Consider the following 26,613-nt stretch of genomic DNA (forward strand, 5'->3'; position numbering starts at 1 on the left):
CGAAGTTTGGATCTGTGGGTAATTTTCCTCAGCATAGATATAATTCTTTGTGAAACCCAGTAAGCTGTTACAGCATCCTTCTGTTACAGCTTGTTTTATTATGATGTTATTTGCAGATTAGTATTAGAAGTAATACATTCCCTATGATGGTTGGATGACAAGGAGAGGAAGAAAAAAAAGGGGAATACCTGTTATGACTACAGTAATAACAAGTAGAAGCTGGTTCTACAAGCTGTCTGAAATGAGCTCATATTTCAGCCCAAATAAGCAGTAATGAGCCTTGAAGACAACTTAGTAAGATTCTTGCTTACTGACAGGTCAGTTTAATTAGTTATACCTTTGATGTAAAGGCATACTTTTCACCATGTATATGCCAGACTTGGGCAATAAGATAGTTTCCTTTAGATGAGTGGTCTGGTGGATCATTTGGTTATGCAGAGGCACTTTGCATATCTTACATGCCAGAAAGATTAATTAGAGCCTGTAATTACTTATGTCACACACATTTGGCTTCCTAAAACAGCCAAATAACTTAAGGTTACATGAAGAATAATTTAGCCTGAAATGAAACAGCAGTGCCTCCAACTTCAGCCATTTTATTTTCATTAGCCCTTTCTTATAGTGACAATGGAAGGAAAATAATACTGCCTAAAGGTATTCAAGCCATGAGTGACAGTATACACAGTAATATGCATAATTACAACATTCATAATGAAAATTTTCATGATAATTAACAAAGACAACTTCTTTTGTTCTGATTACCTAAAGGTATGTTAAAGGTAGGTTTGCATAATTAATTATCAAATGTAAGGTTCCTTACATAAACTTGGAGATTATTTCAGGGACCTTGTTCAAGGAGGTAATCTCCATAATATGTTCCATTTCTGAGCTTATAAATTTATTATGGTGATACAAAGAGAAAAATATTTGGAACAGAAACTGGAAGATAAAGCCCAGAAATTACTATTAGCAATGAAAAAAGCAAGTTTACAGAACTGTGCTATCATTAAGTATTATGAAGCATCCTGCTAGTTTTGATTTGGAGGACGGGGGGAACAGGCTGCAAAACCAAACTTGTACAGCATCCAAAGTCTCAACAGTTCATGGTCAAGTGGAATGGTAAAGCTATGTGTCTCCTGAAAAACACACAGGCTGTAATTGGCCTTATAAGTGGCAACTTGCTTGCAGCAGTTGCAAGAAAAGTCTTTTCTCCTGTTTCTGAACGACCAGCGTGCCCACCACAGATTATGATTGTTCTTCAGTATAAATATTTACCTGTAGACACACACACTTCACGTATACAAATAACTGAATGATAAGTGCACAGGCCTCAAAAGGGTCAAAGTCTGTTCGAACAAGTGGAACACCTGATTGCTAAGCTAAGTGAACCTGCCCGTTTTCAGGGTGTCACCGGTGCGTGTTCAAATCCCTCCTTCCACGACAAACCTACGGCAAAGCTCTGACGCGCTCCGCCTGTCGGACTCGAAGGAACTCGTCGGTCCTTTGTTGCCATCTAGTGACCACAGCTATTTCCACTTCGACCGACTGGATTACAAATCCAGGGGATTTTGAAACCAGCAAGAGGAAAAGAGAAGCTGTTTCCCATCCTTACCTAGTCACGATATCCACATTCACAAGATGTGCTTTCACTTGGCTCGTCCGTTCTAGCGGTTCACAAGTGGCTCTCTTTTTGCTGGCACAAACTGCTCATTGCTGGCACTCAGATTTGCACACATGGACCTTCTCCCCACAGCACGTCACGGGAAGACTTTAGGCGTGAATGATAAGACAGCTAAAAGCTGTACGGCCCAAGAGTAAATGAGGAAGCGCCGTTGCGCAGCCTGGGAGCACGAGGCAGCGAGCTGCGCACCTGCTCGTCTTCGCCTCAGGGCCCGGGTCTCGTGCGGACGCGCGCCAGGAGCAGCGCGAGCCGCGCGGTGGCACTGCAGCACGTCCTGCCCCGAGCCCCGCACCGAGCCCCCAATGATAATTAATAATAATAATAATAATGAATTGAAAGGATAGAGCTTTTTTTTTTTTTCTCTAGCACCAGAGAACTTCGGCGCTTTTCAAGCACTGCCACTTGGATTACTGACTGCACAAGGTGTGACCTGTGGCTGCCCCATGCAGGACAACCCATGGCACTGTGCCACACAGCAGGCTATTGATGACACCCAGACGTGTGAACAGCATGCCCTGCCTGCTTGCTGTCCTCTCAGGTTGTTGTGTTTTGTTTTGGTTTTGTTTTTGTAGGCAGCAAAGCTTTTGAAAACACTTTTCAAAGGGAATGAAAATGTTTTCTTTTCTCCACATGAAGATTCAGATTGTGGAACATGAGCTGCCTGCCCAGCTCCTCTCCAAACTTATTTTGTTTATGGACTCTCATCATGCTCCATTACCTTCACCAGCCCTCCTTAAACAGATTTAAAGAGCAATAAAGGAGTTCCTGATAAATCCCCAGAATTAACAGAGTGTATGTTTGTATGGAGATGAGTCCACTGATGCGATAGATATCCAAGAATATTAAGATTTTAACACTAAACTGGCTAACAAGTGCAAAATAAGAAGCTAAATTCATCCATAATGCAGTAAGCCTTTAACAGATGTTTTCAATCCTGCCCCCTGCTTCCAAAGACAGAAAGTAATTTCATAGCGCTGTGCTTAGTGTTAGGTTTATACCATGTTTTAAAATCCCATTATAGATGTGTCTGGAGAATTCTAACAAGCTTTTAAATGCAATTCATTAAACACTGATCAGAGTTTACCAGCTCTTAGCAGTTTCCAATTGGACTGTTTCATGCCATGATGTGAACACTGACAGTTATCTTTGGATGTACCTAAATCTCCCAGGGCTGAGCATTTGGGGCCCTAAGTTGAGTGGTTCACCAAAGTAAGGAAATTATACTCTGAAAAACACTAAGGTCTTAGTCCTCAATGAAGGCAGGAGGAATTGATGACACTCAACATGACAATTCTGAATTTCTTATTTCCTCCTCTCCTCCAGAAGAAACATTTTTAAATAAGCTGTTCTCCCTGCTGATACAGGGTGGAACAAGTACATTCCTAAGGCAAGCTTGTTCAGAAATGTTTGAAATTACAACAGCCATTGAACTCCCATCACTTCTAGAGTTTTCTGGTGAAACCTGCTATAAGCCTCTTCTGATACGGAATTAAAATCTGAATCACTCATTGCTCTTGAACTGTAGTAGCAAGTCACTTTTATTCTTTGTTGATAAAAGTTACTGCATCTTTGATGCCTTTTTCTAAAGCTGAGATGAAGTTTCAGTCTGAAGTTGTTTCTCTATTTCCAGATTTAATCGTGAGTACCCTATAAAGAGCCTTCTGTAAAACAATGCAGGGTTTTAAGGTTTTTAAGGTTTCAGTTTTATTGCCCTCCTGTTTCTATGTAATTTATCAGCAGAACAATATAAAGAAACACAGTACTAATCAAGTAATCCTTGTAACTATCATGGATTAATTTTATTTCAAGATTTGGGTCCTGTAATTCCAAACTAGAAAAACTATTTCTCACCTTGGTACTTTCTTTCATTTAACAGAAGAGGAAAGTTTTAGACAAAGTAATACCTCATTTCCTGAACCACGCTGAAAAGGACAGGCTGAGAAAAACTGCAAGTATTCTTTTAATTAATTGGACTGAAAATAAATGATATCCCTTAGAAACTGAAACACAGACAGGAATGTTAGCAAAGAGAAGTGATATGATTCACATCCTACCTGGGATATAGGGAGGAAAGAGACTTACTACCTATGGATCAGTTCAAGTTCAGCTGGAAGTATTATCCAAGATAACTATAAGAATTATTTCTATATTTCTACGTCAATATAGTTCTACTGAAGATGCAGTGTTTACTGTGGAGAAAAGATTATTTTTTCTTCCTGTCTTCTGAAACAATTCTCTAAGGTTTCACTCAGTATAAGAGTAGACAAACTGGCCTGGGCCAGAACATCTGTTCTATGAGATCTTTGTGCTGATCTCTGCTTACAGTAGGGAAGATATTGCCCTGTTCAGAGTAGTGTAATTTGAGAGGCACATGTATGTGCAAGAATGAGACAAGATTGTAAATACACTGGCTGTGAAGCAATGCTTGCTTAATCTTTTTACTGAAAAATATAGTATTTGATTAAATGCAAACAGATGTATTTTGTGAGTAGGTTTCCGGAAAGTAGTTCTCACAGAAAGGTAATGAAGTCTCCCTCCTTGTAGATCTTCCAAAGCTGTCTGGACATGGTCCTGGGTAACTTCCTCTAGGTATCCCTACTGAGCAGGAGCATTGGACCTGATGCAGAAATTCAAATCTAGTTAATATAGGACACTGTACCATGACTGTATTTCAAGGTTGGCAGAAGTTCATGCTAATTGCAAGAAAATTGAGCATTTCTTACCTGCTCGTGCACTTCTGTTTGATGGTCTTTCATATGGTTTGTCACAGTCTGAACAGTGAATGAGAAATCACAAGCAGTGGGCCGCGTGGAGGGAGAAATTGGCAGCAGACACATCTCATTTGCTTCCAAGAACAGAATGGGAAAGAAAATGGTAATGAACCAATATAGTGGGTTAACACTGGCCAGCAACCAAGCACCCACACAGCTGCATGCTCACACTGCAGAGGGACCTGGACTTCATGGCAGGACACACTGGTGCCTGACAGACAGTGATGGTCATGGGAACATAGCGAATAGAGGCAAACCCATCCAATCTTTATGGCCTACAAGATCAGGAAGGCTGCCTGAAAGGACATACATACTTCCAGCTCAGCTATTTAAAGGACATATGTAAGGCACAGTAGCTGTCCCTTTTCCAAGCTCTGACATCATGTCTGGACACAGTCTACCCAGCACATTTGCTGTTTTCTCATTGTGGATGGAAAGTCCAAGATTAGGCAACATAAATTATCAACAGCTTATCAAACCCAAAGCAAAATAACACCATCCACCCAGGGTGACCAAAGCAAAATAAGCGCCAGGAAGAGGTAAAAAAGTGAACTCTTGCAGTTTTCTTAGGGAAGATAAGTTGTCCTACCGAAATCAGCCGTAGACATCAGCAGAAGCTTCTCATGGTCAAGATGGATGAACAAAGAAATGCATTTGCTGTCAGAATGAGTTTTTAAGAAATTAAAAGGACATCTATCAGAACTTCTAGGCAAAATTTATTCAAAACATCCCCTAGAACCTTTCAGTATAAAATGTACAGGCCCTCTTTGCAAGAGATTGTGCACTGGTTTTCCTTTGTGATCCAGTAAAAATGAGGCAATCCTATTCTTTGACCTCATTGAGTTTGACTCTGTTTAAATACAGTGTTTCACAGTATTTGTTTAATCTGCCCAATGGCCTAGCTACTAGCTGAGACACATCAACTGATGCTATTGTCATGACCTTTTATTCTAACCCCCAAAAGATGTAGTATCACTTAATTACAAATACAGCAACAGAAAGAAGCATCAGTATTGAGGGAAAACTGAGGAAACTGCAGTGTTTGGCATGGTCTGTGCACTGATTCTCTTGTCAGGTGCTGTAAAATTACCCATTATATTATGTGAAAAGAGAAAATGGGCCTTCTGTACTGCAGCTTAGGACAGGACCATGGTGCAAATCTCTCCACAGGAAAGCAGCAAGTAAGCAGCAAATTTGTAATGTGAAAATGCATTAAAAATCTTTCTTGTTTTCTACTTCATGGCTAGTGAAGGAAATGGCATAGTACCAGACAGGCATGAGTTTTTTGTGTGAGTTCCACATACAGATTAATTCAATACTCCTTAGAGGAACTATGAGGTACTTCTTTCCTTTTTTTCCAAATACATTTAATTGCAGTACAGGGTGTATGCAGCAGGCAGGGTTGCTGTCTGGAGCTTCCTGATGCAGCTGGGGATAAAGGTGTTCTCCTGCACCACTGCAGTGGGGTGGGTGACACCAGCTGGCCTCTACCTTGCAATGCCCTGGCTCTCCTGCCCTCTCCTGCCCACTGCAGGTGTCTACTAAAGGCACAGGGCTCTCTGAAAAGGAAGGTGGGAAGCTGCCCACCCACCTCTTGTGTCTTGAGGGTCCAAGTGGCAGTGGAATGCTCTCTTCATCACAGCTTCACAGAGAGGCCTCTGGGTCCAGGAGACCTCCATCTCTCCTTCCTGCCTAGTACAAACAGGGCCACAGGACAGCATCTCCTCTCTGTGCCTGAAGTGGCAACAACCACAGGCAGCTTTCAGGCCCCATGGCACCATATCGCTCAGCAGCTGTTCCACCAGGTGTGGAACTGTAGGTACAGGAGATGCTGAAGATATTAACTGACCTTCTCCATCTGTAAAATAGGGCAATGATATTAACACTTATGTTTTACAGAGATGTTGGGAAGAATCATTTACAAGTGTTTGTATAATGTATTAAATGGTGTACACAACAGATGTCCCAGATGTTATTCAGAAATTAGTCTGGTTCACCTCCCATCCCGAAAAATTTCTCCCCTCATTTCCCTATTTATCTCTGGGAAAAAAGGGAAAAAAAAAAAGAAGGTAAGCAAGTAGGACATGTAAGCCATTATCTAGATCTGGGAATAATTAAAGTTTGTATGAATTATGTGGCACAAATTATGTAATGAAGCAGAGAAGAGTCTTTTGAACAAATATGTTAATGAGATGGCAGCTAAGGAGAGGTTACAGGATTGCCAATTCAAATTCAAAGATTTTATGTCATTTTCTTTCCTTTTTTTTCACACTTTTTCTTTTTTGTAGTCAGTAGTCAGCATACTTTTTAATGTGGTCACATTTTATTGTGCTTTAGGGCTTCTTGCAAACTATGTGAGAAATACCAATTCTAGGTCAAGTATGCCTGATCAGCAACACACACTGGCTGAGAAAGCCCCACTGACTCAATATTCATAATAAGGGCTTTTATGTAGAGAGTTGTTGGGCACAGGGATTGTACTGAAAGGACTGTTCGTTCTGAGTCTGAAAAGCTTTTCTTGGAAAAATATCAGATGCTCCACTGGGAACTTAGTTGAAAGATGCTCCTAAAGCAACAGAGTGGACTGGCAGTGGCTGTGAAAGTACTGACTGGAGGGAAAGCAGAAAGTAAGAAAGCAGTGATGTTTGCTGAATGCTGGAAATAACTCTTTCAATTTAAATTCCATGCAAGCTTACATGGCATAACATTATTGTAAAAGACCTCTTCTAGGCATCTTTTTAAGGCAAGCTTCAAAAAGAGGTAAGTTCTGCACTAGCTGTTTTTTAAAATGAGATTTTCAAAAGTCTCTGTAGAAGACTGATGTTTTCCTGCTGTCCTAGAATGCCTTAAAGTCAGCTGTTTTGTTTTTTGTTTCTCAATGCCAAGTATTAGAGGTCTTACAGTCCTCATTTAATATTATCTTGTTAAACTTATGTACCTCTGGGTGTTGCATGGAGCCAGCAACTCTGAAATAACTTTAAAATGAAATTGTGAAGAGTTTTTGTCTAGAGAGGAATAGCAGTTATCTAGACCAAAAAGCTTGCTTTTTAAACAAATAAACTGTAATCTGTGTATCATCTGCTGCCTGTAAAGCCTCCTTGCCACAGACCATTCATATCCAGCAATAATGAGAGTAACTGATAAGAAAAATCAGACAAGTAGCTTCTATACTAAAATCTTTATTTTTCATTTTTTCCACTTGAATTATTGATCCTGGAACTCCTGCTTCCCAAGAAGACTTGACATCTAGTCTCTTTCTACTAACCCAAACAATGCAGGCCAGTGTTAATGAGCCTCCAGCCGTGTCCCACTTTTGAGTGAAACTCATTACAATGGCTCACATCGTATGGAAATTGCATTTATTCTGGTATCTACAGAATGAAAAGGAAGATCATGAGGCTCTGCATGTTACTGACAGTGTTGCTAAGCTTGACTATGAACCTGTTGTCTTTAAAGGAGCTTACTGCTTCTGCCTCTGTCACTCTTCCCACTCCAGCTATAACTGGCCCAGTCTCTTGAGCTGGCTCTGGAGCTCACTGAACACTTCATTGAACATATTCACCTCACTAACACAGCAGAAAACTTTCTGCTTTTTTTTATTGGGTTCATTTTTTTGCCAGATCAATCAAGTGCGAGAAGACTCCAATGAGAGCCAGTACAACTGGCTAAGAAACTGCAAGACAGCTAGGGCAGGTTGGCGCCATCAGGTGAACTTGATCAGTTGCTGGAAATGATTGGCCATAGATTCAGATTTCTGAACTCAATTTATCCCTCCCTTTCTCCTTCCAAAGGTAGCTCCTTCTGCAAACTGGTCACTATATGAACAGCAGAAGATAGCAAATCATATTTACATTGGTCTGTTGGACAAAATGAACTGTATTAATAATCCTTTAGAGTTAAGTCTTTCCATTTTCTCATTTGAGTGCTTGTAGTCCTTTTTGTTTTATGACTAGGGAGTATTTGTCATTGGAGACTGGCCACGGGAATACAGGTTTGGGCTGATTGCCCACTTTCTGCTAGGCTCTGTGCTGGTGTGAAGTTTTCTCTGTGTTGGTAGGTAACCCAGAGGGATTGCTGCTGAAGGTCTGAAGATTTGGAATCTGTACAGATCCAGTTGGCTACTGTTTTTCTTAATGGACATTCATTGGTTTTACAAATGGAACAGTAACGTTGGAATGTCTTGTTTTGAACTTCTATCACTTAAGATCCTCTGCTCAGCAGAGGACAAACAGCGCAACCTATAGTCAGAGCTCCCTCATTACTTTCTGTAGACTTGAAATTCCTTACTTCTAAGAGTAACAGCTTGATAAAATCGTAAAAGGAGTCTGCAGGATCAAATTGTCATCTTTGCTGCCTTCCATTTCAGGTGGCTTTTGTTTCAGAGAAGCGGAGCAAAAATTATCAACAAATTCTTTGTCTAGTGCTCAGTCCCTCCATCCTCCACTCCAGTCATTTCTTTCTGCCATGTCAGCAGTGCTTGCCATCCTCTCAGTAGTGCCATCACTTCTGATTCTGTATAGGCTAAACTGTAGATAAATCACTGAAACGACCTGGCTTAAAAATAACTTTTTTGTTAACCTTCCTGGGCTATTTTAATCCAGATCATTGACACAAAATTTCTTTAACAAAATAACAGGCAGTGAAACACAGTCATGCATGCCTGCACAGACCTTTGTTTTAGGGAGATTCCCCCAACGCAGGTTTAACTCTGCATTTCCCCAGGGGAGCTCTGTCCTTCCTCACCACTGTGTAATTGAGAGATGGTCCTCCTTTGCCATCAGCCTGTGCATCCAGCACCTGGAGAAGTCTGGGACAGCATTTGGTCCTGCAGGTAACGTGCACTAGGTCGCTGGCAGCTTTCTGCAGGCACTGTGAACAGAGAGATTTTCCTGAACGGTGTCCCAGTTGGGTGATAATTCGGAACACGGCTATCGAACAACTTTCCTTCTTGGTTGAGAGGAACGGAAAGAGGGGAAAGCCCCACGGTACGGACAAGACCCCATACGGACCAAGCTGGTGGATTCCGTCTCACTCCGGGTCCGGCCGGGATCTCCCAGCTGCGGGGCAGGGTCTGCACACACCTGCTCCGCGTCCGCCAGGGCTGTCTGTGGGAGTCAGGAACCGCAGGGATGAGTGACCCCACTCGTGGGGCGGGGGGCCGGGCTTGCGCCGGACGGTATCTCGCTCGCGGTTCGTGTCCGCACCGCTCCGCGCAAGCCCGGCCCCATCGGGGCGGGAGCGGCCCCGTCCAGGCGCGGGCGGACCCGGTGTCCCGAGGGCGCGGGCGGGTCGCGTCGCCCCCCTCCATGTCCCTCCCGCTGCGGCCCCGCCGCCCACTACTTAAAGCGGCGGGAAGCGGGTGCTGCGCTGCTCGCGCCCTGTCCGTGTCTCCCCACAGAAGATGGCCCCGACGTGCCCGCGGCCGCTGCTCAGATACCGGTCCTTCGCCATCCTCTTGTGCACACCGCTGCTGCTGCTGCCGCTGCCGGTCGCCGTGCCCACGCGGGTAAGTACCTGCGGAGAACATGCGGGGAGAGCGGTCTTCCAGCTCCCCACTGCCCCGAAGGAACCCACTCACTCTCCGCTCCCACGGTTCGGAGCCCGCTCGCCTCCCTCGTGTGGGGACCCGCTGCCCGCTCCGTCCCTGGCTCACTGTCTCCTTCACTGCCTGGCGCTCTGTCCCGGAGGAGTTTCTGCGCAGCTCAGTGAGCCCCTGAGTCCTAGGGCTCTGGGATGTGTTCTGTGTTTGCTCCTAATGATCCTCAAGTGCTGCTGGTGCTGGGCAGTGGAGCTCACATAAGGAGTTCAGAACAGCAGCCCTGGGCCCATCTGTTCATCCAGAGGGACGTGCCAGTGCCAGGACCTGGGCTTCCACAGACCCAACCCGTCTTGCAAATTGTATGCAATACTTTTTGACCCAGCAATACATATATGATGGCTCGGACATGTAGAATTGCACTCGAGGTTTTCTAGGAATAACCGTCTGTGGGCAGTTCAAGGACTGAAAGGCAGGAGTTCTGGGCTCTCCAGGCCTGCTGCTGAGATGCTTTTAAGAGTGCTCCTGAGTGCCATTCTTCATCTGACGAAGCAGTAGGAAGCCATGCATTGTGTGTTATGCGGTGACTGTAAGATGGTTTTCAATGAAGTGTGTTCCACATCCGTCTTCTTCCAGTGATGGGGGTGTCACAGCTCCTTTGCTTTCAGTGCAGTTACACCAGCATAAAGCAGGAATGACATATCAAAGAGTTTTATCTTTAAAACCTTGTAGCATAGTTGGGAAAATGTGAAAGCTCTGTTTACACTATTTTGGCCTACTAGGACTTCAGCTATTCTAGGGCTAAATGCAGTCTTTCATCTGACTGTATTGATCCATATATTTTAAACCACAGAAAAAATGTTGTGCAGGCATTTTAAATCTGATTGCAAAAAATAAAAATAAAAAAATTGCCAGCCCTTCTGGCTTACCTGTCAGATAACGGCCTCACTCTTTGCTTGAATGCTGGTGCTTTGAGGAAAGGAATTTCTGGCTGTTAGGCACTACTGTGATCAATACTAGGACAATTTCTTGAAAAAAAAAAAAAGAAAAAATATATATATCTTCAGTTTTCCAGTAATTGTAGGAATATTGTGTCATCAGTCTTATCTGGGAAATTACAATATTACACAACACGAGACTACTATTTCAAGTGGTGGCTGCTTTTCAGCTCTTGGTGAGAAGGCAACTCTTAGTGATTGCTCTGGATTGTCCAGAGGCACCAAGGAATTTATTTTGAGACAGTTACCATAGATCACATCCACATGTAGATGTGGGTACAGCTACTTATTTAATGTCAGAACTTTGGTTTTTCAAATTGACTGTGGTTGTTTGAGTTAATTTATAAACATGGCTGTATTTTTGAACTTCGTGTAAATCATTCACTCTCCACTGTAACCAGCTTTTTCTACATTGTGAGTTTTATTTAAAATAATATTCTCCTAGAGTTGTTTGCATGTCTTTCATCCTGTCAAAAGATTAACTACATTCTCTTCTTGCACTTAGTTACTGCTGTACAGCTTAAATTCAATCATAAGTTCACTTCATATTTATAAAGAAACTAAAATATTTCTGTCTGATATCTTCAAATCTCTAAAGAAATACTTCTTTCAAAACTTGTCCTGCAATTAATCTCCTCTAAACCTGAAAAAAAACCAACACACTTACAAGGACTGTTTTCTGTTTCTTCAACTGTAGAAGGAAGTAGAAGAAAAACACATACCTGTTTATAAATATAACTTTACAGCAATTTTTAAGTATCACTGTAAGTAACACTATTTATTTTTGCAATAAAGTCCCACTTGTGTATTTGAATCAGATTCTATATACGCATACTCTAAATATGAACAAACTTAACAGAATGCTTTGAATAAAGCTTTAAAACACCATTTACTGTTTACTGTAGGTTAATGAATGCTTGCTTCTCCTAACATTTTTGAAAGTCCAAACCAAGGAAGCCTAGGTTAGAGAAATTTGTGACCAACGCTATAAAGAGTCACATTACAACAGAGGGAATCTCCTTGTTACATAAACACAGTATGATTTGGGAAAGCAAGTTAATATATCATATGTCCTTGACCACTAAAAAAAAAAAAAAAAAAAAAAGGTAAGAGTTCTAAATGTTAAGAGTATTACTTCTAAATTATTCAGTGATACAGTTTCTGGGTTCAAGTGTATTACTAAGACACACTTGAAATACATGTGAATGTCAATCAGTCTACTCATCTATACTAGGAAATACTCATATGTAGCATTCATTTAAAAATAGTTAACTGAAAATAGAAATGCCCAAATCTCAAACACTGTTAAAAATTCTTGGCACCCGGATGTGAAATCTGCTTTCCTCAACTGCCAAGAGGTAATTGCACTCTGCAAACTATACTTACCTAGCTGTGGAAGGTTTTTTTTTTTCATGCCCTACATTTTATGTGAGGGTGTTAGAGAACACACCATGGTCAAAAAGACTTTTTATGCAAGTGACTTCTGAACAAGACTTAAACTGTACGAGTTTAAATCCTTGTGTCCCTGCTACCTATGTCTGCATAACTTGTTAAGCGACAGTCAACTGATTATTTGGTCCCCTTAGAAGAGATAGCTGTGTGCTTCTTATCTGTAAGAATAGCTTAATATGTTTATATGTGTCTTCTGTTATACTGCAGGAAGCCAAATGTGCATATATCATCATCATCATGGCTGTGTACTGGTGCACTGAAGTTATCCCACTGGCTGTTACTTCACTAATGCCAGTTGTATTTTTCCCTCTGCTTGGAGTTCAGAGCTCTAAATCAGTAAGGAACAGTTCTTACTCCATCTATATCTGATATACATTGTTCTGATCCCCATAGCAGGAAAGCACTCAGTTTCTGTGGTACTGTTTCTGAACATGTTGAGCAGGGTTGTGGTACAGAAAGATGCTGAACCAAATATGTCTTTTCCCAAAATGTAAAAGATGTGGGGTTTGGGGTGGTAGAGCGAAAGGACTTCTGGGCATGGATCCTGCTGGAAAATTTCCCAATAGTGCCAGTAGTTTGTATGTTCAAAACCCACTTGATTAGAGAGCATTGCTAACATCTGGGATATTTCAAAATGCATGAGACAGACTTCCTCTGGCAGTGTAGACAGTATAATGTCTGCAAGTACACTGTGTCTCCTTCGAAGCTCGTGCTGCTAAAGGATAATTGGCTGTTTGTGCTAAAGGGCAGTGCTTTAGCCCAAGAGTGAGACGCTGCATTTTGGTACTGCAGCCCAGGTTTATTATTGGCCAGAAAGCTAGTTAGGATGGGAGAGGTTGTTAAAGGTGCTGGAAAATCTATTTTGGAGCTTAGCTTTTCTGGTACCTACATAGTACTTCAAGTGTCTACCAGTCTTTTTTTTTTTTCAGTTTATGCCATTCAGCACATAAAAAGGGAATTAAGAGTTCCAAAACCTGGAAGCAGCTCTAAGACTGCCACTGCTCTTCCTGACAATGTTGGGGTGAAGCCTGGTTCACTTAATGGCTTTGAGAGGAAGTCAGGATATACTAATGAAGGTAGCAAGAGGAAAAATTTGGTCCCCTGATCTGTCTTCTTTGTCTTACAGGTGTGCTTGCAGTATCTAAATGACACAAACATGCTCTTTGTTGGAGGGCTGATTGTTGCAATTTCTGTTGAACAGTGGAATCTTCACAAAAGGATTGCTCTGAAAGTCCTGCTGATTCTTGGGGTGAAGCCTGCACTGTAAGAACATTTACATTAGCTCTTCTTTACCATGTAAGTTTAGCAAAGACCTAGGTGTGGTGTTCAAGAGTCAGCAGAGGAGGGAAGCTCCAAGAAGTTCTTGCTGCACTTGTATAGAGTTTCCAGATGTGAAGTCTTCTGCAGGAACAGTTTATTTGCCCTTTAGCCAAAAACACCATAATGGGAGGACACCTGTGACTGCAAGTCCACTAACTGACCTGGGGTAAAAATACTTTCGTATTTATGTCAGCATCAGTCTCTATAGTCTCTTATATTTGCCAGTGCATCCATGGTTTGATTCTTGGATAAGATTATTCAGTGAAATTCAGTTTTCCAAATAACACGCATTCACTTCTGATTCAAATACAAACTGGCTGTATAGTCATCAGAAAAGAAAAGGCTGTCCCACTGGTCTTTAATAGGGTAAATGATTCATGCACAAGAAGTGCTTATCACCTGCAAAGCAGTAATTATCTGAGTGGAATCCAAATGCCTGTTTTGTTCCTGTCTGAAGAAAGGTGAGCTAAATCATTCTCATCCTTCTTAGGCTGAGTCTCTGTACAACTAAAAAGCTATGATTTCACCTGTATTGTTGCTACCCAGCTGACCTATTACTGTATGTGCTGGCATTCACAGTTCCTGTGAAATCCTTTTATCGTGGCCTGAAGTCATCGGTGAGGCAGGATCTGCACCAGTATCTGTGTGAATGGAGACAGGGTCATCACCTAAAAGCCATGTGCTCATTCTGTCATGTTTAAGTGGTGCCACGTACATGGCCAGAGTAAGTGTTGCAAAGGTGGTGGTGGCAGTGAAGAGCATCCACTATCCATTAGTTTGTGTCTACAGATTAAGCCGAGTTTGTAAGATCCAAAAGCACAATTTTCAATCATAATGCAGTGGTCAGGGAAGCAACACAGTTTTGTGGTTCACTTCTACAGAACTGCCATTTCATTTTATTTTAATCTGGATAAATTCTTGGTTCATGCTACTGGGAACAAGGTGGTGTGAACTTAATCTCTCATAGGTCGAAGAAGCAAAATGCCTTTCTCAGATTCCTTCAATGAAGATGGTAGAGCTAGGAGGGTATCTGGCCCTGCTTTGTATTATCAGAGACTACAAACATCCCTGTCTGGTCTCTGCTCTCTAAATTACAATAACTGCAAAGCCTAGCAGTGTTTGTTTTTTCCTCCTTTCTCCTTTACCTGTTTCTCTCTTTTCAGCCTCATGCTGGGGTTTATGATAGTCACTGCCTTCCTGTCCATGTGGATAAGTAACACAGCCACCACTGCTATGATGGTTCCCATTGTTCAAGCTGTCCTGGATCAAATGGACAACACAGAGTATGATGTGACCATGATGGAACAAGCAACTGGCCAAACAAATACAGTGATTGAACTGGAGGAAAAGAATGCATCAGATCCCACTCCTGTTCAGGGTAAGGGCCTGCTAAAGGAATTAGTTGATTCAACTCAATTTGTCATACTCAGAGCTCACATATTCATCCCCTCCAATTTCACTGCTCTGTTGTGCTAGTACGGGGGGCCCTGACCTGAACTTCATACCTCCCTAACTTAACCTGAGGAGAGTCATGTTCTTTGTGTTTAGTCATAAGCAACGGACAAGTCCTTGATGGCACCAGATCTTCTGAGGAAAAGAAAATGAAGAAACGTATATGTAAGGGAATGACACTGTGTGTGTGCTATGCTGCTAGCATTGGAGGAACTGCAACACTCACTGGAACAGGGCCAAACATGGTATTGAAAGGACAGATGAATCAGTAAGTTATTCTTGCTGTTTCTTTACTTTTACTGCCATGCAGTTTTGTGACCAACACATTAAAGTCAGAGTTAGCTGTTTTAGTTGTTAAACTGTTCAGTAACCAGCTGATGAATGGCAAGTGAGAAATGTATATAAAGTGATGGGCCTTATTTTTCTGCTCCAGCACTTTTTAGGCAGTTGTGCAATGGTACTATAGATCTGAGAAATTTAGAAATACTTGCTAGTAATTGACAGACAGCTGGCTGAATATGAGATACTGGTTCTTCTGCCTCCTCTTTTTAAAGTAAAATGCAGCACGTGAACAGGCCAACTGCAGTGAGGATCTTGAAAAGAATGTATGATTAAGTCTTTTCATAAACACACTGAAAATATGTAAAAATAGCTTAGCCACTGTTGTATTATTATTTCTCCATTCTGTGGCTGTGGAAACTGTATAGATACTGTTGTAAAAGAAAGGAGTTATCCACAAAATAATCTTTTCTATGATGAGTTTGGGAATTTATTTATAACCTTCTTTGCAGTGGAAATTTTGCAGACCACAAGAGTTGGTCAGCATTCTATCCTACTGGAATACTTAAGCTGCAGCAGCTACATTATCCTTTGGTTTTATCACCCAGTTGGAAATTTACTATTGCTGTTTTTTATCCAGTAGTGGACGCAGGGAAGAACAGAAAGCTGTTGTTCTTAAAACTCTAGCTTTAGTCTTTTGAGCCAACAACTTTGTCTTCTGCTGAAGTGAGCAGAAGTGCAGCTATTAACTTCAAAAGAAAATTCTTGCTCTCCTATTACAGTTATGAAGGGGAAGGAGGGAAAAACATCACATCATGGGATAAATGAGCAGATACGGAGATCTTTCAGCAGTGCTTATCTTACTGAGAGCTAAAATACAAGCATGAGGTCCCGTCTGCTTTAATGTAGAATGCAGGGAAAATTGTATCCGAGTATCGTGTAAGTTCTATTCTGAAGTCCAGAGATACCTTTCTATTCAGTTAGGCTATGGGCATTGCCTATGATTACTAGTAATGGTTGTTCTGAATTTACATGTCTAATTGTCACTACAACTTACTGAAGGGAGGGCAGGTTACTAAATGTTTTGTCATTAACACAGAAAGCATTTTTCTTTTCAGGTTGTACCCCAACAATAATGATGCTGTGAATTTTGCTTCCTGGTTTGGGTTTGCCTTCCCAAACATGATTCTGATGTTAGTATTAGCTTGGATTTGGCTACAGTGCTCTTTCATGGGATTCAAGTAAGCATTTAACTACTTGATATCATGTAAACCACTCAGCTAATGAAAATCAGGTCACTCACAAGTTTATGGATAAAACAAAAGCACTGACAAGTTATTTATTCTGTAACTGGGAGCAGTTGCATTTCACAGCAGCTTTTGAAGTTTCTCAACCTTTTATGTTTGCGGAGAGTCACACTATGGCAATTGTGTAATGTTTGGACAGAAATGCCTTTTTCGTTTTAAAATGTGAGAATTTCAGTCCTAGAAGAGTGTGCATATATTTTGCTGCCCTTGATTCAACACTGAGCTTTTTGCACCAAATTGGACAGACTTACATCCATTCACATACTCCATTTTTTCTGTGAAAATTGTCATGTCCATATGAAATACTTTGACACTGCTGTCATTTATCTGTTCCTGGCCTCTGTTTTAGTCTGTGCCTGTCTGGAAAAGGGACAGCTTCAGTGTGGAAAGCATGGTAAATTCCTCCAGTATGTTAATGCTTACACTGTTTTCTTTTCCCTTTTCTTAAAGCTTTAAAAAAAGCTGGGGATGTGGAACAGTGAGAACTGCTAAAGAAAAAGCTGCATACAACGTGCTGAAAGCAGAAATGAAGAAATTAGGCCCTATCTCTTACGCTGAATTCAATGTCCTCATAATGTTTGCTTTGCTGGTTCTCTTGTGGTTTTCCAGACACCCAGGCTTTGTAAAAGGCTGGGCTAGCATGCTCTTTCCAGAAGGAGAAAAGTAAGTTTTGAGGTTTTTTCGTCCTATACTCCCCTGGATGTGAATCAGAGTCCCCTTCTCTTACATTCTGTTTTGACTGGGGGTCACTAATTCCAACCACATTAGAATTTGTTTGCTGTGCTGGATTCTCTCTCATGCATGAGATCTACAAACTGTTTGACAATTTGTATTGAAATGAAGGCTGAAGACTGGGACATGGACCAAGCTGAGCTTCCTAAAGGAAGATAAAATTCTGTAGTCTGGTCTCTGTCATGCAGAAGTACGTCAGCGTTTTCTTTGCACGAGTTTAGGTGTGGTAATTAAGTATTTGGTATTATCATCTCTAAAAAATAGCATGTATAGAAACCACTGGGAAATTGATTCCTTGCTTTGAGTAGCTTCTTCCCCTAATGCTATAGAATGTGGCATATTAAGAACATAAAATGTGCAATGGAAAAATCTTCCAGGTAATTTTCTTGCAGACCACTGGAATACAGTCTTTTGAGTCTTGGCTTCCTCCCAGAGAGAAAACCCTGCCCACAGGAGCTATTTTCATATGTGATTTTGATTATTAATGTGTATTACGGAAGATTTCATTTATGATGTTTGTGCTGTGGCAGGTCTAAGATACCTTGGAACTAGCAATGAACTAGCATATATTTTGCTAATATATAGATCTCAATCATAATGACAAGGAACACTGATTGCAGTGCTGGAAGGCAGCCATCTTCTGGAAGACAGGTGTCTTATTTTCTAAGCTATCTTCTCTTCTCTTCTTTAGATATATCACTGATTCTGCTCCTGCTGTGTTTATTGCCCTGCTACTGTTTATCCTTCCTGCTAATAAACCCAAATTCATAGGCTGGAATTCAAGCATGTCTGACCCTGAACAGACTGAAGAAGGTATTTAAAAGAGGCATTGTAATGTTGTGAAAGTTACCCCATTCCAGCTAACATGGTAGAAACATACTGTTGATTTGCATGCATTTCTTCAGGGTAGCTCATTTCACAAACATCCTGGGCAGGGCTGGGCAAGCTCCCTGCTTGTATGTCCTTACTCTTACATGTGCAGGTTTCTCAATAACATACCTCTGTCTGCTGGACCTTTCTCTTGTATCCTGAAGAACTGGAGACAAAATGTCTTCACTCTCCTGAAATATATTCTGCTTTTCATTTCTCACTTTAGATATTAAAAAGCCATTTTTATCAGCCCCACTGCTAGACTGGAATGTGGTTCAGAGGAAGATGCCCTGGAGCATCGTGCTGCTGCTGGGAGGAGGTTTTGCTTTGGCTGATGCAAGCGCAGTATGTTCTGACATTTGTTTTTCTCTAACTCAGAGGTGGACTTCCCTGGTTTGTTTTCCTGTCCTGTATTACTGGGCATGCACCCAAAGCCAAACTCAGTAGAAATGTTTGCATCTGGAGGTAGACACAAATTAGCAAAAATTCAGTGGAAAGGTGAATGTTTCTGCCTCTTTTTTTCAGGAACTTGCATGCACTGATCAAGTTTATCTAATTTATCTGAGCCCTGGATGGCTTGGGACCTTCATTGGCTGGACAGACAAGAAGAGCAGGGTTTCTAATTTGTGTTGTCATCCCAATCCCACCCCTGACTAGAAATAAGTAGAAGCATTAAGTACATTTGTAAGATTTCCAGGACCATTTGAGGTTTGTTTAAAGGACATAAATCTTCAGAAGTGTGGCTGAATGTTCTGTCCAGTTGGCAAGGAATTCCTTTTAGTGTTTGTGACAGATTATTGTACTTTCAAGAGGGGCATTTATATAATTCACGAGCCATTTAGCATTATTTGTTAGGAACATTACACATAACAAGTTTTCTGCTTGTGAGCCATGGATTCTAAACCTCACTGAAAAAATACTTTTTTTTTTTCTTATCAGAACTCTGGGCTCTCAGCTTGGCTGGGTCATCAAATGACTCCATTAGGATCTATCCCACCCTGGTCCATTGCAACAGTACTTTCCCTTATTATAGCTGTCTTTACCGAGTGCACCAGTAATGTTGCCACAGCTACCCTCTTCCTACCTGTCTTTTCATCTATGGTAAGATTGCTTCCATCTTGTTATGCTATACACTAACAGATCAGGAGTAAACAGTCTCTAGTGGCAAAACAATGTCATATTACTATCTTGAATGTTGCTCTAATGTTACTCTGAAATCCTGTAACAAAACAGTCCATCTGACAGTATACCATAATGGATAGTGATTTTATCTGGTGCTGGTACATAGAGTCAAATTTATATCCCTAACATCACTGCTATGTTTGTAACATTGTGAGCAGACAGGCAGTAGGAATGCAAACTTAATCCAGTTTGTCCTATCCATACTCCTGAAGTCTGAGATACCGGCTTCTTTGGGGAAGAAGCTAATTCAGGAAGCCACTTCAAGCCTGCCATAGGGAGCAACCATTGACCATGGAAAAAATGAAGTGGGTGTCACTTTTTTTTTAATACAGATCACACTGCATCAGTTATTTCTGGTCATTTTGTATTTGAACCGTCAACTCAGAACTGGAAAATCTAAAAGAAAAAAATATTCACCACTTTCTTCTATTCATCCCTTTGGATGGTTCCTTTATCTTCATAATTTACACTAGAATACAGAAAGTGGTGGGCTTGATTATTAGGAATACTTAATTTTCTCTATTAAGATAGAACAATTTTAAACCTTAGGGAGGAAAACATGGTAAATTTTGCTCTAATAGTAGATGCAATTCCTGCCTTTTCTAACCAGAATGAAAATGCAAGTATGAAGGAAAAAAATAGGATATATTTTTATTTAACTGGGAACGTACAACCACTTTATTCTAAATCATTTCATCAAGATAGAATTGTTCAAATGAAGGTGCCATGCTACTAGTCACTTCAGTTCCAAGTCCCACAGAATTTATGTAATTGTCTAAATGTGTTACTCCTCATGCCTTGTAATTACAGTTTCATCTTTGTATTAACCCAGAAAACGCTCCAAAAATGCAGTCCAAGGTCAAAGAAAAGATCACTGGGTAAACTTGACCAGAACTCCAAATTATACCACAGAGCAAAACAAACAACAAGAAAGAATCGAGCATTCTTTTAAGTACTGTGGCAAAAAGAGAGAGACCAAAGTTATCTTTGAGTGCATGTAGATTCCATAATAAAATGCTTGAAAATTACTCTGGTGATGTAATACCAGGGAATTAACCTGAGTGTCTCAGAGGTCTGGGAAATGTTCACTTTATCTTTGGAACACTTCTAGCACAATAATTTTCTTTTTTTTGTTGCAGGCAGCATCTGTCAAGATTCATCCTTTGTACGTTATGCTACCTGGTACTCTCAGTGCTTCCTTTGCCTTCATGCTGCCTGTTGCAACACCTCCAAATGCAATAGTGTTTTCCTATGGCCACATTCGGGTTCTGGACATGGTAAGATGGTATCTGCCTGGTCTCTCATCTGAAGTTTTCTACTGTACTTATCCTGAAATACAATGAGAGTTAAATTTTCTTGGCCTAGTATTTCCAAAGTACCTGAGAGCTCTTATGGGCTGTAACTAACACCCTATGGCCTTCTCTTTACTGCAGAAAAGATTCGCATCTCTGCAGCAACATTACCTTTCTTGTAGATTTTGGCAGACGTACCGTCTGGTCCAATTGGAATTCAAAAGTGACAAGTGCAAGTCTCTTAAACACCAAGGGTTTAAAATGCAGCTGTTGCTTTCCAGTGTCTTCTGGAGCTTTGGCAAAGATAGATAGAAGACCTGAAAGCAGAAGGTAACCATCAGTTGTCCTGGACTTCGGTCCTCTGGTTGCCTGTAGATCACACAGTACCAAGTTCTGTGCTTAACTTTTCTGACTGAAGACTCGAAGGGCACAGAAGCTACTCTTTAACTAATAATAAGAGCAACTTCTTGAACATCTATTAAATCTCCTAGATCTGTTGGATAGCAAAGCATTGAAAAACTTTGGACAGTGTATACCCTGGTATTTCTACCTAAGCAAGAACATAGGGTGCTATGTCTATTTCTGTGTTTTAGTTTGATCATACTTCTTTCCTTTTTTTTTTTTTTTTTGTAAGCATCTGCCTTACTATAATTTGCTGTGCTGATAATCGGTTGTTGTTGGTTTGGACTTCTATCCTTGCAGGTTAGGTCTGGAATAGTAATGAACATCATTGGAGTCTTCTGTGTCACACTGGCAATCAACACATGGGGAAGACCTATATTTGAGCTTGACACATTCCCAGCGTGGGCAAACAGCACAACTAATCAGTGAGCAGTGAAGAATTCATATGTTATACAAGGAAAGGTCGCTTAATCCTACTCCCTATTGCCTGAAGCACTATATAGAGCCTTGTCACCACTTCAGATCCAGTGTTAGGTGCTACCTTCCAGGAGTCACACATCAGATCAAGTATGAACCAACTCAGTCCAGTCATGCTGGAGCAAAATGTGCTGTTTAATTGTGCAACCCTAAGGATCATATATTTGGATCTTAAGTATGATCAAGTGGTCCATTGCATCTTCAACCAAGGTCAAGATTTAGAATTTATCTTACTTTATTAAATAAAGAGAGGGTAAGCTGTTGTATCATATGGTTTGGACTACTTTATCACTGGTATGCGCTTGTAAATCATTGTCAATGGACCCAGTTAAGAGCTGACAATTCATTAACTGCTACATTTATCAACAAGTCAGCAGCTGTACAGAGAAATTCCTGATGTCACTTATTTAGTATAAAGATAGTTATATTTTAGGCTGGACTCAGCCTTGTGGTAGACTCTTTCCAAGTCACCATGCAAATGTTTTTCATCACCTTATTTTCATTCCCAGATTTCACTGCATGTAGACACCATTATTGAGGGTCAAGATAGTGTGATGTTATGCTAGTCATGATTCTGATGATGTCATCAGCAATTATGTTGACTCTGTGTTTCTTGCACCTTGACACTGGAAGGGCCAAGAATCTTTCTTCCCTTGACCCCAGGTAGATGTGGTTTCAAATGCCAACCAGTGCTTTGTTAGTGCCAGCTTGGAAATGACTGGTGAAGCACCTACTGGGAAAGCTCCTGGATTAGCCCTTGATCCACCTTAGTAATTAACTGTAGAATTTTGAAGTGGAAACAAGCAAGAGAAAGGCTCAAACTGAAGGCCTTGCAAATAATAAAGGGCTCAGATAATAGGGCTTGTGCTGATTGTGTACTTTGGAATCCAGATCCTGTGACAAAATTGTAGCACCTGTTCATGTAATTTCTGAAGCAGAAGTCTATCAGAAGATCAGTGTTGTACTAGATGCATCTTGTTGTTGTACATGAATGATGTTTATTTAGCCTTGAAGATGAAGTTAGGAAGTAAGGCACTGTGTTGCAGTGGAGATATCTATGATCATGACCGAAGTTCTGTTTCCAGATTTGCAGTACAGCCTCAAGCAAGTCAGTTCACCTCTTTTTCTCTCTGTTTCCCATTCTGAAAAGATGTTTCAATACTTATCTACCTCATAGATGTTGTGAGGAAATAGGGATCAACTTATTTCAACTTCAAGGGTAGTTCTCCCTGAGGAAAAAATAAATGCAGCATTTGGCCTCTAGCACAGTAATGTGTATAAAATATTAAATGGTTTTGTCATTAACATGAATATTCTTTGAATAACTGTAAAAATATTCATGTTTTGCCTTTAAACGTGGGTCAAGTATATATCCACAAGATCACTAGGTGCTTTTCTGAGCAGAAAACTTCTTCAGTTTTTATTTGATTTTATTTTCATGCTTTTATCTTCTACAGTCTTTCAAGGCGCTGGGCACCATAAACTCTCCAGTGACTGTTGTTCCTGGCACCTCCAACAGCACTCTGTCTACCCAGCTGCACTATATGCAGCCTCATACATCTTCCATGGATTGATAGAACATGTGAATAAACACTTGCGAAGTTTGTCTAAGGAAAAGAGCAGTTCTAGTGTCAATAGCTTGGTCACAGGTATTAGTCACCACCTGAAGGTTATCACAGTATTCATTTGAAGCCAGAACCAACTAAGCACCTTCTGTGCTTTGGAAATCACCACTTAATGCCAACTTGCATCTGTAGGTACCTAATTGCATTTGAGAAAGTGACTTACTTTGCCTTCTGATAGTCCTCACAATATGAGGACATTTCATCACTGCTGTGCACTTCACTGTTGCAAGTGAGATACAGTGGTCTTTGTGTGGATAGGTAACATTGAGTTTGCTTGTCTCAATTTATACAAAGCTAAATTCCCCCAAAAATTGTTTCAGCTTGAACATGTTGGACAGGTACTTCCCTCTCCCATTTGCAGAAAGGAATGTTCTGAAATGTATCTGAATGTGTCTTGAAGGGGAGAAAGTGCCCTCATCTCAACTAGGGAAGAGCTTTCTTCAAGTAGAAAACAAATGTTATTTTCTGGAATGGTCACAGTGGGTGAGTTAATGACAGAAGTGCCATATCAGGGTAAGAAAGTATTTATGATGGATTAAAGAAAGAACTCTGACTTTATAATAAATATGTTGCATTTGATGTGTCACCTTGTTGCTCTGTTGATCGCAAGTATTTCCCTCTGAAACATCCTTATGACATCCTATAAGTGATGTATACTCAATTTAAAATGAAAACTGTGAAATTAGAGTCAGGCAAATAAAATATTACTAGGTCTGTCTTCTGTCTGGCACAAATTTTCTCTTCTGTGACGCAGTGGACCACCTGCTTCTGTATTACCCTCCACTGTAGCATGGTATTGCTCCAGTAAAATCCACAGTGATACACACCACAGAAAATCAGTGCAAAGCAGAGATTTTAATGCTGTTTTAACTATCTTCAGACCTACATATCAATTGTTCCTTTCCTCAACTAATAGATAACCTGAGTTTCCACCTTCTAAAATGCTCAGGTGGAACCAAAGCCAGTGCCATACACTACAAGCTGTCCTGTTCATTCCCGAGTAAAAGATGATAGGAATCTAAGAAACACAGCTGGTTTTTAAGAAATATACTTGTACAAAGTCTCCAGAGTAATGGGCACAAACAGATTTTTCTTAAGTATCAAGCATGCATGTCGTCCTGCCCCTATGCCTTGAGTAAATAAATGTGTTATTTACAGTAGGTTATGCAAACACAATTGCTTTGTTACTGGAGCTAGGCTACATTCATCTTCCAGCACTACAGGATAGGTATCATGAGAGATCTCCATCTTATATAGCATTTATTTCTCTTCTAATTAATGTGTTTTAGCTTTATATACAAGCTGTATTTAGACAGTGGCATAAAAGAATCCCTTTTCCTCTCACGTCAAAATATTGACCACTAAAGCCGAAAGAAAGCATGGGAGGATTTTAGTGTGGACTTTGTTGGGACAGGTTAGTCAGCCATACTGAACAAGCAAAGTTCCTGTTTTATCTTGTGTGATATGACAAAACGACATCCCTGATTATTTGGAGGTCATTTGGAAAGTTAAAGATTGCCATAACACATTGCTCTAAGGTGATTAGGAATTGCTAAACAATGTATTTGGTAGCTCTTTAAAAATAGATCTGACTATACGACAAATATTTTGTTACCCATCTGTGTTTTTTTGTTTGTTTGTTTTTCTGTGGCACTGTGTCAACAGTTGCCCCTTATTTACAGTGTAAATGCAGATTGTCTATTCTGGTTATAAGGAAGAGGCCATTCCTCCTGGAACTACAAAAAAAAATATATATCTAAGAGTTATCCTTCCTGTGTTTACTTTATTTACCCACATTAAATTACTCAGTGGTCTTTTTCAGCACACATATTCTCAATGAGTTTTCATAAATTCTTCCAGATCAGAACATGAGCCTCTTAAAACATTATTTTCTTGACAAGTCAAACATTTTATAGCCAGACCATACTCTTGACAGAACTGAGTGTACCAGATACTAGAACAACCAACATGTGTGAATGATTCTTTGTGAACAATAACGTGGGCTGGGTCTTCACAAATATTTTGGCAAGCAAGTTGAATAACAAATTTTCCATCAGAAATGAAATTAACAGCATTTTTCAATTAAGCTTTGATATTTCTGGAGCTAGTATGTATTTTTCTTCAATAGTTTGTCTTGGTCATACAGTCAAAAATATATTTTCTCTGAAGGTGACAGAGGCTTTGGATCCTCTTATAACAAAAGCTGGGGGAAAAAGTCCAAATTCTGAGAGTAGACCCCCACCCTCAACTGTCTTATGATGTCTCATTTCAGAGCTTACTCCTGACTCTTTTAGTACATAACTGTCTACATATGTGAGTTAGATCAATAAGAGCAAATCATAATAATCACAGTATATCACCCTAATATAGTGGAAATGCACAAGTTAAAAACAACCTGTTGGGAGTTCATACTGGGAGATTTACCCTTGTCTAAGAGGTACTCAAATAAATAAATCTTGACTTCTGTTTGTTTGTTTGTTTGTTTGTTTGTTTTTCTGGTGATCAGGGCCCAGCTATTAGGATTTTTTTTGTTGGTTTTTTTTTTCCTTCCTTTTTTCATTATGTGTGATAGGAGCTGATGATGGCCAGCATTCTAGGAGTTAATTAGATGCATGTGTCCTTCATGAACCTCCTCTGCAGTCTTTGATTATTCATATATATCACTGCAATTGCTATTGCAACTGTGGAGTTATTCCATTGCACAGCATTTTAATTGATCAGCATGATGACACCAGCAGGAAAGAACAGAAAAAAAGGCACTAAAAGTACTGAGAGGCATAAAACATAGAATCGTAGGGTAGTTTGGGTTGGAAGAGACCTTTAAAATCATCTAGCATGTCAACTGAACCACTCAGCTTGGTGTCATCTGCAAACTTGCTGAGACTGCACTCAATCCCACTGTCCATGTCTCACACAAAGACGTTAAATAGCACCAATCCCAGCACTGATCCCCGAGGAACACCACTTGCCACCAGTCTGCACTTGGACAATGAGCTGTTGACCACAATTCTCTGAGTGTGATCATCCAGTCAACTCCTTATCCAGCAAGTGATCCAGTCCCCAAATCCATTTTTCTCCAATTTGGAGATCAGGATATCATGCAAGACAGTTTCAGATGCTTTGCACAAGTCCAGATAGATGATGTCAGTTGCTCTTCCTTTACCCACTAGCACTGTAACTCCATCATAAAAGGTGACCAAGTCATTCAGGCATGACTTGCCCTTGGTGAAGCTATGC

General features: G+C 40.6%; 1 protein-coding gene and 1 long non-coding RNA gene across 4 annotated transcripts; one reads left to right on the forward strand and one right to left on the reverse strand.

Annotated features, from left to right (window-relative positions):
- Nucleotides 1–3,278: 3,278 nt before the first annotated feature.
- Nucleotides 3,279–9,965, reverse strand: LOC136045917 (uncharacterized). The gene is made up of 3 exons (XR_010621936.1): nt 9,890–9,965; nt 9,196–9,321; nt 3,279–3,342 (listed from the first exon to the last, which is right to left on the reverse strand). It is a non-coding gene; the product is annotated as an uncharacterized LOC136045917 (long non-coding RNA).
- On the forward strand, nt 9,263–22,489 carry SLC13A5 (solute carrier family 13 member 5). 3 transcript variants are annotated; one of them, XM_065732149.1, is made up of 13 exons: nt 9,263–9,283; nt 9,851–9,958; nt 12,646–12,774; nt 13,565–13,701; nt 14,922–15,136; nt 15,307–15,478; nt 16,608–16,730; nt 17,247–17,459; nt 18,220–18,341; nt 18,625–18,743; nt 19,338–19,499; nt 20,720–20,857; nt 21,575–21,798. In XM_065732149.1, exons 2-13 carry the CDS (start codon nt 9,854–9,856, stop codon nt 21,701–21,703), a joined length of 1,764 nt encoding a protein of 587 aa, XP_065588221.1. In that variant the 5' UTR covers nt 9,263–9,283; nt 9,851–9,853; the 3' UTR covers nt 21,704–21,798. The 3 variants fall into 3 exon arrangements, with proteins under 3 accessions (XP_065588221.1, XP_065588222.1, XP_065588220.1); XM_065732150.1 differs by lacking the exon at nt 9,263–9,283 and having other exon boundaries at nt 9,725–9,958; nt 21,575–21,699; nt 21,797–22,489; XM_065732148.1 differs by lacking the exons at nt 9,263–9,283; nt 9,851–9,958 and adding an exon at nt 10,178–10,350.
- Nucleotides 22,490–26,613: the final 4,124 nt, after the last annotated feature.

Source organism: Cyrtonyx montezumae, unplaced genomic scaffold (assembly GCF_038088225.1).
Source record: "Cyrtonyx montezumae isolate F1298 unplaced genomic scaffold, pur_monq_1.0 scaffold_15, whole genome shotgun sequence".
Lineage (NCBI taxonomy): Eukaryota > Metazoa > Chordata > Aves > Galliformes > Odontophoridae > Cyrtonyx > Cyrtonyx montezumae.

Bases quoted from the DNA above. Each gene is read 5' to 3' on its own strand.
- SLC13A5 (XM_065732150.1), top strand. From the start codon at position 9,854: ATGGCCCCGACGTGCCCGCGGCCGCTGCTCAGATACCGGTCCTTCGCC. The intron at 9,959-12,645 runs GTAAGTACCTGC...GTTATACTGCAG, and splicing joins CGGTCGCCGTGCCCACGCGG to GAAGCCAAATGTGCATATAT. The intron at 18,744-19,337 runs GTATGTTCTGAC...TTTTCTTATCAG, and splicing joins CTTTGGCTGATGCAAGCGCA to AACTCTGGGCTCTCAGCTTG.